General features: G+C 35.6%; 1 protein-coding gene across 2 annotated transcripts in view; it reads right to left on the reverse strand.

Annotated features, from left to right (window-relative positions):
* The window catches only part of KPNA4 (karyopherin subunit alpha 4), a 94221-nt gene that overhangs the window by 64265 nt on the left and 16831 nt on the right, over positions 1 to 13125 (reverse strand). For both annotated transcript variants that reach the window (XM_067737895.1, XM_067737894.1), the window contains exons 2-5: positions 3721 to 3765; positions 2796 to 2885; positions 2657 to 2686; positions 2510 to 2562 (exon numbers count right to left, since the gene is read on the reverse strand). In XM_067737895.1, coding sequence (XP_067593996.1) covers positions 2510 to 2562; positions 2657 to 2686; positions 2796 to 2885; positions 3721 to 3765 — 218 coding nt within the window. The remainder of the gene's footprint in view (positions 1 to 2509; positions 2563 to 2656; positions 2687 to 2795; positions 2886 to 3720; positions 3766 to 13125) is intronic.

Consider the following 13125-nt stretch of genomic DNA (forward strand, 5'->3'; position numbering starts at 1 on the left):
CTTCACCCATTGAATCCCCTGAACTACTATATGAAGACAATGTTTAAGCAACTTTAATCAGATTATTCCCCTATATAAACCAAGTGATGGCTGCTAATTTACTACCCTATCAGTGTAAACTCCTTGACTGAGTTTTTTATAACACTCCACAAACTAGCTCCATCTTATTTATCTACTAATCTTATTCTCTGTAATTCAACAACAGGTCAGTTGTCTGTCCGACCATTTCAGTCTAATTTCTAGGCCCTTCAAATCCTATTCCCCACACTTGGAATGCTCTCTTTTTTGCCTATTCAAACTCTTACCTTTTCAAGTTAAATGTTTTCAAAATACCCTCTCTGAATTCCGAGAATATATACACGGCATATGGCTACATTCGCTGTTGAGCATCACTATTTTTAATATAGTTTTGCCTTCCCGATTAGGTTCTAAACTTCTTACAAAGCAAGAATTATTCCACATGCTTCTTCACAGTATTTTCTGTAATAAATGGTACGATTCTTTGCACAACACAGGAAATAAACCCAGTCTTTCTTTTTCTTTTTCTTTTTTGCGGTACGCAGGCCTCTCACTGTTGTGGCCTCTCCCGTTGCAGAGCACAGGCTCCGGATGCGCAGGCTCAGCGGCCATGGCTCACGGGCCCAGCCGCTCCACGGCATGTGGGATCTTCCCGGACCGGGGCACGAACTCGTGTCCCCTGCATCGGCAGGCGGACTCTCAACCACTGCGCCACCAGGGAAGCCCAACCCAGTCTTTCTTAATCAAGGTTTCAAATTTAATAAAAGAAATTATTTTTTATTACTTCACTGAGGACATTCTTAAAGAGAAATGTCCCTCTTTCTTTGTAAAATGGCGCATATAATATCTACAATGTATCATCAGTTTGGTGACACTGTCTTGCTCTGTGCTAAGGTGCCAGTAGTTTACCCACAGTTGCTTTTGCAACATCCATGTGAATGTTAACACAGTAAAAACAACAACAAAAAAGGCAAATAAAGTCTTATTATTATTGTGAAAATAATACCTCCTTAAGTTATCCCAGGCTCTCCTAGGGATCCACACACTATATTTTGAGATCCCCTGCCTTAGGGCTTTAATTATCTTACAGAACTCATGTTGAGAAGAGCTGCTCCAATACTATAATCAACTCTGACAATGGTGAGCATAATGTACCAATTTCTTAATCATTCTTCCTATTACATTAATTTGCCATTCTGAGATGTGAAAACTTCTGTGATTTTCTTCCTACATAGCAAAGTTCTCTCTAAGAAGTTCTTCTACCTGTGGTGGGCAACATTTAATTCTATAATTTCCATATGTGTTCTAGGCCATTTAAAGTGAATATGCAAAAGTAAGAAAGTCTAATAAACATAAAAGGGACTCATGCACTGGATAAGATATTACATAAAACTGTGAAGTTTTTTTTTCACTTTAAAATTCTGTAACTAGAATCAATTTCTTGCTTAAGTGTCTCTTTCCTACAATTACAACATAGGGTGGTATTCTTTTATTTATAAAAAAACAAAGGGCTTCCCTGATGGTGCAGTGGTTAAGAATCCGCCTGCCAATGCAGGAGGCACGGGTTCGAGCCCTGGTCCAGGAAGATCTCACATGCTGCGGAGCAACTAAGCCCATGCGCCACAACTACTGAGCCTGTGCTCTAGAGCCCACGAGCCACAACTACTGAGCCCATGTGCCACAACTACTGAAGCCCACGCGCCCTAGAGCCTGTGCTCTGCAACAAGAGAAGCCACCGTGATGAGAAGCCTTAGCACTGCAATGAAGAGTAGCCCCTGCTCACCGCAACTAGAGAAAGCCCGCACGCAGCAACAAAGACCCAATGCAGCCAAAAATAAATAAAATTTAAAAAAAAAGAAACCACTATATTGTACTATGATACAACCATGTCTTCCCCGAGCTATGTATTAATACAAATGTCTCAGTAAAAAGTTTTTGGTTTTCCCTTAAAATATGAGTGCATAGGTTTTATAACAATGTGCAAAAATAACTAAATATGCTTACATTGACTGAGAAGTGGGAGTCTCTGTAGCCCTAAATCTTAATGTGTACTTCCCTGTACACTGCTACAGTAAGCTTTAATTCAATTCATTGTTTGATCAATATGAGGACTGTAAGAAGAATTAGCTACCTGAGTAGGATTTGATGAATCTGAATTTTAATAAAATTAAATACCTATTAATCAGTAAAAGGTAAAAAGCTTTATAAATAATGTTTTTCTATTAGTCTATAGCAATACCCTGTCAAATCAACTTTTCCCTGGCATTTGTACCTATTAGCCACACTAACGCCTCAATGTATTAGTGAGTTTAGAAAACTGCTAATTTTAATACTCTAAATCAGAGAATAATTTTGAAAATAAATTCAGTTGGTCTATGACTGTTCTTTATTGTCATCAAAGTTAATATAAGAAACAGGACTACTATATAGTGAAAACCCAAAAGAGAACTCCTGTGTAAGTTACAAAATATGTCCTTAAAATTTAACTTACCTAGCAGCTTGAACTGCACTTAACTGAATTCCTTGGTTATCACTTGAAGCATTCTATAAAAAACAAAACAATTTTTGATGCAGATACACAGTAATTAGTTGTTAAGTCCAAGAAATACAAATGAAAAGGGGGGGAAACTCAACTTACTTGAACAATAGCTTCTAGAGAGGTATTTTGCTGGGAAAAAAGTTAGAGAAAACTAAGTTAAAAAATCACCTTGTAATTCTATATTTATGTAAAAATTTTTCACTGGTATTTTTAAATTACCAGAATAACAATTACTTACCACTCTATAATCACCATCTATGTCAGAGTCTTCACAGATATCTTCATGTGGTACATTCCTTCTCTTTAAGAGATGTTCATCTCTTTTATTCTTTAAAAAAAAAAAAAACTTCAGTTAATTTTTAAAAAGCTAAATACTTTCATACAAAGGTTAGGCAGTCCTGTGCCTACAAAAAAACATGAAGTGACTTTTAAAAGTAAAATGCAAACGCAGAAAATTAAACCAAATTGTGAATTAAACACTTAAGCAACACTAATTTGAGCCCCAAACCCCAAATATTACATTTTTAATGAACCGTGAACAATGTAAAAATAAACTAAAAAACAAAATAATTTGATTTAAAAAGATAGTGTATAGTTTAAGCCAGAACCAAACATACATATTTATTTAAAAGTACTAAACCATTTTATACATCATCTGGGAGCTTCTCTTTATCACCTAAAAACAAAGTCAAAGCAAAAGTTGCGCAGTTCAAAATCAGACAAAAATCAACAATACCTTACAAAACTGAAGGGCCACTTGAATTTCACTAAAAATGTTTGTGACAAACTTAAAAATATATTCTCAACTAACCTACTTTAATACTTGAAAAGTTGATGAAATTTTTAAGTACCAAGTTCCTTTTATGGAGTAATTACTACTGTAAATAGCAGAACTATTTAGTATGACATATATTTTATATAAATCATTTAAAATTACATAAGAAAAAATCATTTGATAATGTGTTTATCTCTATATTTGGATAGTGGACAAACTGTATCTTGTCAACTTCAATAGCTTGTCAAATTTAATCAATCTTTCCATTTTCAAAAGAAAAAGAAATGCCAATTAAGCACCTGAGATTAATATACATTTGCTAATTTCTCTATATGCTGTAAGGTTGTTAGAATTATGCTTGAAAGTACCCAATATTAATCAGGCTCACCTTCCTTAATTCAACTACAACTTCATTTCGTTGTCTTCTCATAGTCTACAAGAAATTAAAGAAAATTATTTTTAAAAAAATCACCTCAAATTCCATCAGCCAGAGAAAACTGATATTAACATTTTGATGTACATCCCCTTATCTTTTCTTCTACTCATATATATACATAGTCATATTTTACTCATAATAAAGGTTATATTATATAGATGATTTCCTATCTTCATTTCATATTCACATTCTCAAATACTGAACATCACTGAAATTATTAATGGAGCTATAATATTGGATATATCATAAAAATTTTAAACTGTAACATAAGAATTATTAAAAACACAAAGGTACAAAGAATAAAAGAACCCATAATCTCACCCCCTATATGAACTTCCTATTTAAAAAGTAATATATATACAAGGTAATCTCACCCCCCATATGAACTCCCTATTTAAAAACTAATATATGTATAAGGTTAGTAAATGCAACTGCTTTAAAAAAGGGGGGATGGGGGAAGGGGAGAGAACCTTCCTGCCCATTCATAGTTTCTTTCTCTAAAGGTAAACATTGTTAGATTTACTATGATTTTGACACACTTATCTATTTATTCTGATCTTCACCTTATTTTTGTTTATTTAATTAAAGATCTTAAAGATCTTCCATGGTGGTATAGGCAGATCTATTTCATTCTTCCTAAGAAGCACATTAATTATTCTACCACATACTGTAACCATTCTGTTTTTTAAAGTGTTTTTCTCATTTTAAAGTTACCTAACATAGAGGACTTCCCTGGTGGTGCAGTGGTTAAGAACCCGCCTGACAATGCAGTGGACACGGGTTCGAGCCCTGGTCTGGGAAGATCCCATATGCCGTGGAACAACTAAGCCCGTGTGCCACAACTACTATGCCTGCATTCTAGAGCCCACGTGCCACAACTACTGAACCCTGTGAGCCTAGAGCCTGTACTCCGCAACAAGAGAAGCCACCACAATGAAGAGTAGCCCTCGCTCGCTGCAACTAGAGAAAGCCCATTGCACTGGATATTAGATGAAACATATTTTGCAAATATAATCTGATTTTTATTGGTGGTGACAAAAATCACAGGTAACTTTAATAACTACTGAGGTTTATTGGCTACATTATTAACTGAAGGGAATACTGTTTCAGTTAGAAGTTAGTGAAAACAAAGATGTAATTAATTTTTTTCTAAGTTCCCAGGACCTCCTGAATTCCACCCATAGACTCCATGGGAATAAGGACTCTGCAAAGAACTCTTTTCTCCTTTTTAGAACTCCTTTCTAAAAAGTCAATCAGGTCATGTGACTCCCCTCTTCAAAACCATCCACTGGCTCTCCACTCTGGAGTAAATGCCCAGTCATTATAATGGCTTAAGTCTTCCTACCTCACCCCCTCACCCCCGCACCCACCCCCGGTTACCACCTCTAAGATCTCAGCTCCTATCACTCTCTCAATTCATTCTGCTGTATCCTCACTAACTTTGCTATTCCTCTAATGCACTGGAAATTCTCTCTTCAAGGCCTCTTCTAATACACTATACAGCAACTGCTAAGAAAATGGACTCCAAACTCCCAATGCAGGGGGCCAGGGTTCGATCCCTGGTCAGGGAACTAGATCCTGCATGCATTCTGCAACTAAGAAGCCTGCATGCTGCAACTAAGAAGGCTGATGTTGCAACTAAGACCCGGTGCAGCCTAAATAAATAAATAATAAATATTAAAATAAAATAAAAATACCAAGACAATTAAAAAATACTAATAAGATAGGCTGCAAAATGAATAAAAATAAGTAGACAAGTATTACAACAAGAGTTTCAATATTCACCATAGTTTAATCATTACAGCCTTTAAGAAGTAAGAAGAAATATTTTTACTTTTACAAGTGAGGACACTGAGGTTTAGAGAAGTTAAACTACTTGGCCAAGGCTACATGGCTAGAAGTGGGACAGCCAGGATTAGAATTCAGAGTCTCATACAAAGCCAATTAACCACTATGCCATATTGTCTCCCACAAGTCTTAAAGTCAAATAGAGTTCAAGCCAATTTTAGAGCCTATGGTTCATTCCAAAGCAAAAGTACTATTATCAGGACAATGCGCTTTCGCTGTATCACAATACGAAAACAATAAATAACTCAAATAAACAATAACATAAAACTATGTCCTGTTTCTCACAGAAAATAAAATCTGCAAAATGTACTACTTAAAAGATTTGTTCAGTAAAAAGGTAGACTTTTGAGGGACAGAGATTATTTCTAGTCTAGTCTGTAATCCCATCTAAAGAAGTAGGATTAATGTACAATGAATGGGCTTTAACTTCTTAATAAAGCAAACTATTAATAAATCCTAAACAACTGCTATATATTGACCTAAATATTTATTTACACACATTTTCCCCCATTTTTGTACATCTTACTTATTAAATTAGTTTCTGATAATTTGAAACTCTTAATAAAGGATTTGTCAAAACAATTTAGCACTGTAGTTGCTGTGACATAAGCTTTGGGCTATTACTCTCCACAGAAACATTTGCAAAATAAAAGAACTGACAACCTCTTTACAATAGAGCAAGAAAGCGTTTTCTTCTCTTGAGAGAAAGCTGTTACCTCCAAGGTAAAGAGAAGATTGAATGAAATAGTTAGATAGAAAGATATCCTACACAACAACCTGGCAGCATTTACCCATGTTTTTTATTGCAAAAAACAAAGTGTCTTAAAAGTGGTATTAGATATTTAGACATTTTCAAATCACAACCCCATCTCGAATCAAGAAGGACTTTTATTTCTCTGAGGTCTCATGAAAGGGATACACAAGGCTTCTTTTTCTAAATCTTAACTTATCTTAAAGAGCTGGGTTTTTACATACTACATACAAATATAATAGTTCTGGATTCGCATGACTTAACTGATACAGTAAGCTGTCAATCAGAATTCCAAAAGGCTGCCAAACTAGCCAAAGGCTTATTTATAGGCCAAAGACTATCTAAAAAACAAAGGCTATAGAGGGTGCCCGCCTCCAGCCCCCCACCCCCAATAAACAGTAGAGTTCAGGCTGCTCTGATCATCCAGAATTTTTACATTTCTTTGCTTGTGATACAGCTTCAAAGTTCTAAACTCAGGCAAAAGGGAACAAGAAATTGTCAAAAAATTCAGACAAGTGAATCTTACAGAACACAGAATGGCATTTCCATTTAATAGTTATGTAGTTTTTAAAATTAACAAATAATTACTATGTATCCATTACTGTGCTAGGTTCTAGGGATTACTTTCTCTGCTCCAATGGGGTGAAAAGTAGAGTACTTTCTTTCCAACTTATGGCTAGTTAATTTCTAAGTCACTTTTTATCCATATAATATACTGTTTTCTTTAAAACTTTAGAAACTATTAATTTAAGATATGATGATGTAATAATATACTGTATGAAACTGAATGGTTTAAATTTTCTTGAGTAAAAAGTTAGGGTTTAGATCAGTAAGGACTCAGTAAGTCTTACTAGAGAAAAACATTTAAAGAAAATTCTAAAGTTAGTCATTCAAAGGTAAGGGATATAATACTTTGATTTTATTTCATCCAGCCTGTCATTTTTACCTTAGGAATACTGATACTTGGGTAATAGCACAAAAAAGCAAAAGAATAAAAAAATTTATCAGGCATAAGGCCTTTTGTGAAGTGATGAGCTATATTTTAAAATTGGTATTTAGTAATATTACCACAACTCTGAAAATTGGCTAAAAATCATTTAATTGTATACTTAAAATGTGTGAATTTTATGCAAAGTAAACTATATCCCAATAAAGCAGTTTTTAAAAAGTTACACACACACACACACACACAAATCCTCCCCTCAATGTGGATTACTACTGTATTACTACTTACAGCCTGCTAAAAAGCACACACTCAAGTATTCAAATATTTATTAATCACCTACTTGCCAATCATAAGAAATACAAGGATGGACCAGAATAGCATATCCATGGTCTTAAGGAGGTAGTACTCTTATGACAAAAAAATACAATTTAATAAAATAGTAATAAGGCCTAACACTTAGCAAACACTGGGTGTCAAACACCATTCCAAATATGTTACTTGACTTTATTCATTTAAATATATGTAATGTGTTATAATGTGCATACTAATCTTAACAGCAGAGAGTCTATGTAATAAAGATGAAATATAAGCTGATGAAATATAAGCTGAATCTTTAAGACTGAATGGAAATTCAGTTAGAGACAGGCATTTCAGGTAGAAGATAGAACATATACAAAAAGAGAATTAAAAGTGAGTTACTAGTGTTTTCAACCTATATAACCATTGCATCCTAAACATAAGTACAACAGCTGTTTAATCCAATAAATATGGTAAACCAAATGCTAAAAATAAATATCTATAGAAGTCTGTTTTCCCATTCTTTACCTATTTCTCCCTCCTCTCATCTCCACTTGTTGATCTCTCCAGCAGCAGTCATTATGGTGCTTATTTATGCCTTTGCCAAATAGCATATATGTTGTTAAATTGCAGGTGATTAGCAAATAAATTCCAACTTCACATTTATGACAATAAAAAAAATGCTTAATGTTAAATGCTTAACGTTATATGCTTGCTCAAACTGTGGATTTATTTCTCAGCAATAATATTTATTAATAGCAGCAGTAGGAGAGAAAAGTTCTAATTAGCACTACTAGTGATAGACAAAAGTCTTCACAAGTAGAATCAAGTTCTTATCTCTGACAAGTAAAAAGATGAATGGAGGTTGAGTATAAGAGAAGTTTAAAAGTAAATTCACGGGCTTCCCTGGTGGCACAGTGGTTGAGAGTCCACCTGTCGATGCAGGGGACACGGGTTCATGCCCTGGTCCGGGAAGATCCCACATGCCGTGGAGTGGCTAGGCCCGTGAGCCATGGCCGCTGAGCCTGCGTGTCCGGAGCCTGTGCCCCGCAGCGGGAGAGGTCACGACAGTGAGAGGCCCACATACCGCAAAAAAACCCCACCAAAAAACAAAAAGTAAATTCACTGTAGGAGGCCAGATTTAACCTTGGCAAGCTTTTGGACAAGTTTTAAGAAATACTTCGAATCTACAGATACCATACTTTAAAATGATCCACATGTAAATTATAAGCATTGAAATTTAACTTATTAAAATTATTAAATTACATGAATGTACTTTTTTAAAAATCACAAAGGGACTTCCCTGGTGGCACAGTGGTTAAGAGTCCGCCTGCCAATGCTGGGGACACAGGTTCAAGCCCTGGTCCGGGAAGATCCCACATGTCGTGGAGCAACTAAGCCCGTGCGCCACAACTACCGACCCTGCACTTTAGAGCCCATGAGCCACGACTACTGAAGCCCACGTGCTCTAGGGCCCGTGCTCCGCAACAAGAGAAGCCACCACAATAAGAAGCCCGCACACTGCAATGAAGAGTAGTCCCTGCTCACTTCAACTAGAGGAAGCCCACACACAGCAACAAAAACCCAATGCAGCCAAAAAATAAATTAAAAAAAAAAGATAAAAATCACAAAAATGTTAGAAACTGTTAATAGTTGTTAACTCTAAGGAATGGCATTACAGTAGAGTTTCACTATCTAATCAATATTCAAACAATAGGGAAATACATTAAATTCAAAAGTTATACATATTTGGAAAAGTTAGAAAACAAAGGTAAGAAGAAAAGGAAAAAGTTAAATTTCCTAAGTTTTCTATATTCACCTATATTGTACAAGAGGTGTATATACACACACACATAACAGAGGAGAAAATACAGAATACATACATGTCTCCCCCCAAGATGGGTACTACCATATGGCTAAACTACTGGTATATGGCTACTAGTCCCAGCTCTACCTTTTATTACTGTAATCTTAGTCAAGTTACCATGTTTATGGGCATTAATTCCTTCATCTGTAGAGTGAAGGGATTCTAACATCTTTTATGTCTCAAAAATTTTATCAATGTTATCAACTTCAAAAAACAAAGTCACAAAAATATTTAAAATTGCCATTAGTACAAGTTACTACCCATGGCAATAACTTCTATGCTAAGAATACTGAGAAAGCCATAGCTCAAGATTGTAAACAATGAAAAGATATTGTGTGGCTCTGGCGTAACTGCTCTGTGTTTTCACATTTTGCAGGGTTTTTTCTGGCCTTAAATTATGCTGCAAAGCACATGGAAATCATTGAGCTTTCAATAGATTTGGTAACAGAGATCATTACCAAACAAATGAACTCTGTGTGTATGTGTGTCTGTGCATGCGTGCTGCTGGCAAGGAGGAGGTGTTTGGTAGGGAAAGAAAAAAGGTTAAGAAATGACCATAAGTTTGGTGAGACACATATAACCAGCCCTCTCAAAGATGGGAAATGCTCCAAGGTGAACTTTCAGAATCACATAGAAAGTGATTAAGGACAACACATAGAGACACCTGTTATACCAAACAATGCATGTTTGAATTTTATATGAGCAAAAGGGAAGGTACTCCCTTCTCTTTTAGAATGAGACTGATCAAATCCTGGCAAGAGTGATCATTTCTCTTCAAAGGTTTTGAGTACTTCATAGAAGAAATACAATTTCAGGAACTGACTGAATAACAAGTTGAAGAAAACATACGGGAAAGACATTGGGAAAAATTACGAAGAACAAGAAACCAAATGAGATTCAACCAAGTTAAGGAAGTCAACAGAACCCAAGTCAACACTGCTAAAGAAATCTGCTATCTCTGTTTATTTAGTGCATTCTCACATGAGAAAACCAATTATTTTTTCCATTTACAAAACAAGATCAGATTAAAATAAAACATGAAAAGCAGGAGATTAAGGAATATTTTCCTTGTATGTACATTTTATGAATATAATCAATTCAAATTCATGGTTTTGTTACAGAAAAATCTACACAAATATCATTGTAGGATTTTGTAAACTGGAAAAAATAGAAATCATTTAAACTATCTCATTTTATAGTGACTTGTCCAAGGCTCAGATTATCCTGGCCCCAGACCAATGTTCTTTATACTAGACCATACTACCTTTTCATTCTAGGTCTCCTTCTGTTGCATATCTCTTCAAATAAGCCACTTTTCCTTCTTTTTCCTCAGTATTTTCAAAATATTTATTTTTCTTTGTGAACTTATGTTCAAAGACTTTCACAATGGCAACAGAAAAACTTCATTAAAAGGTAAATCACTGAATTGCTTTATTAAAACACCATTTGAGAAGCATTAACTCTAATTATGCTCACATACTAAACAGATGTGTACATCTACACAAAAAGCCAGTAATTCACCCAACAAATGTTTACTGATCATTATATACCATAAACTGTTCTCAGTGTTAAGGACACAGCAGGGAACAAAAGGATAAAAATCTCTGACTTCACAGAACCTAGTGTGGGGAAAGACAATAAATAAAACTAAAATATAGGACTTCCCTGATGGCACAGTGGTTGAGAGTCCGCCTGCCAATGCAGGGGACACAGGTTCGTGCCCTGGTCCGGGAGGATCCCACATGCCGCAGAGCGGCTGGACCCGTGAGCCATGGCCGCTGAGCCTGCACGTCCGGAGCCTGTGCTCCGCAACGGGAGAGGCCACAATAGTCAGAGGCCCGCGTACTGCAAAAAAAAAAAAAAAAAAAAAACCTAAAATATATGTTAGATAGTGACAAGTATTAGAAAAAATATAAAGCCAAGAAAGTGGATTTTTTTTAACTTTAAAAAAAATGTTTAAAAAATATTTATTTATTTGGCTCCTCCAGGTCTTAGTTGCAGCGTGCAGGATCTAGTTCCCTGACCAGGGATTGAATCTGGGGCCGCTGCATTGGGAGCACGGAGTCTTAACCACTGAACCACCAGGAAAGTCCCAAGAAGAGGGATATTTTTAAGTAAAGACCTTAAGATGAGTAAGCAAGCCATGCTGGTAATTTAGCAGAAAGTATTCAAGGCAGAGGAATTAGCAAGTAAAAAAGGACCAGACATAAGAGAAGAGGAAAGGCAGAGTCCAGGTGGCTGACATGCAATGAACAGAGGAGAAGGAAATGGATGGCCACTGTAAAGATTTTGGCATTTACTCTTAGTGCGATAGAAAGCCACTGATGGGTTCTGAGCAAATGAGACATCATACTCTGACTTAAAACAGAATCACTCCAGCTGCTGTGTTGGGAATACAACGTAACTGTAGTAGTCCAAATAAGAGCTAATAGTTTGGAGCAGAGTGATAGCAGGGGACATAATGAGATGCAGATTCTGAAGACTGATATATTCCGAAGATTGAATCTACAAAATGTGCTAATTAATGGGCTAGATAAGACTGTGAAAGAGAGGAAACAATGAGGAATGGAAGGTTTTTGGTCCAAGTTAAGTGAAAGATGGAACTACCATTTACTGAGATGGGGCAGACTGAATGATGAGCAGGTTTGGGGAGTAATATGACTTTTGAACATGCTAAGTTTAATATACTTATAATGAATCAAAATGAGTCAAGACGTCAGTTTGAGCCTAGGTTTCAAGGAAGAGGTTAGGACTAAAAATATCAACTTAGAAAGCTGGCTGTGTATAAATCGCATTTAAAACCAGATGATTTGATAAGATTATCTACAGAGTGAGCATAACTTCAGGCACTTTAAATATTAAGGGGCAGAGAACTAAGAAGTAACAGTCAGTGAGACAGAAGACAATAGGAATCTGTGCAAAGCTGGAATCAAGTGAAAAAAAATTACTTTTCAAGGAAGAATACATAATTAACTATGTCAAATGGTACTGACAGGTCAAATAAGATGAGGACTGAGAACCATCAGATTACTGTATATTTACTTTATAATTTAATATGGCTTATCATCACAGAAACAATACCCCCACCCCAAATCTACTATGAATTCTGGTCTGTTTCTGTTACCGTTTATTCCCATCCCTGGACACTTAATAAGCTGAAAAATACTACCCAAGACTCAAAGCTTCTAACCCACATGTTATTTACTGTGCTACAGTACTGTACCTGAATAAGTTACAGAACCAAAGGTGAGCTCTGTTATCTACACAACACAGATTTCTCCAAATGAAAACAAACCCCACTCTCTAGCCCTTCCCTGTTCCCTTAAGCCACTCTGCAAGCAGTCTTATTTCTGAGTAGGTCGTATATTTCAGGACAAGACTAAATTTGTGTAAATAATGGTTCCCCCTCCATCAATGCAGTCAATGAAGTAGACTACATTTTAACATATATATTCCCAAATTAACCACTTCTATAAGTATGAAATTATTTTTTGAAATGTCAAATATACAAAAAAGTAGAGAAAATCATAAGATACTCATGCATCAATAAATATCACTATTTTGTCCCATTTGCTTTATTTTTTAAAGAAATAAGAATTTCTAAGTATTACAGATACTGCTGAAACCTCATTCCAACCTCAACCCTCT

The sequence above is a fragment of the Pseudorca crassidens genome, chromosome 5, assembly GCF_039906515.1.
Source record: "Pseudorca crassidens isolate mPseCra1 chromosome 5, mPseCra1.hap1, whole genome shotgun sequence".
NCBI lineage: Eukaryota > Metazoa > Chordata > Mammalia > Artiodactyla > Delphinidae > Pseudorca > Pseudorca crassidens.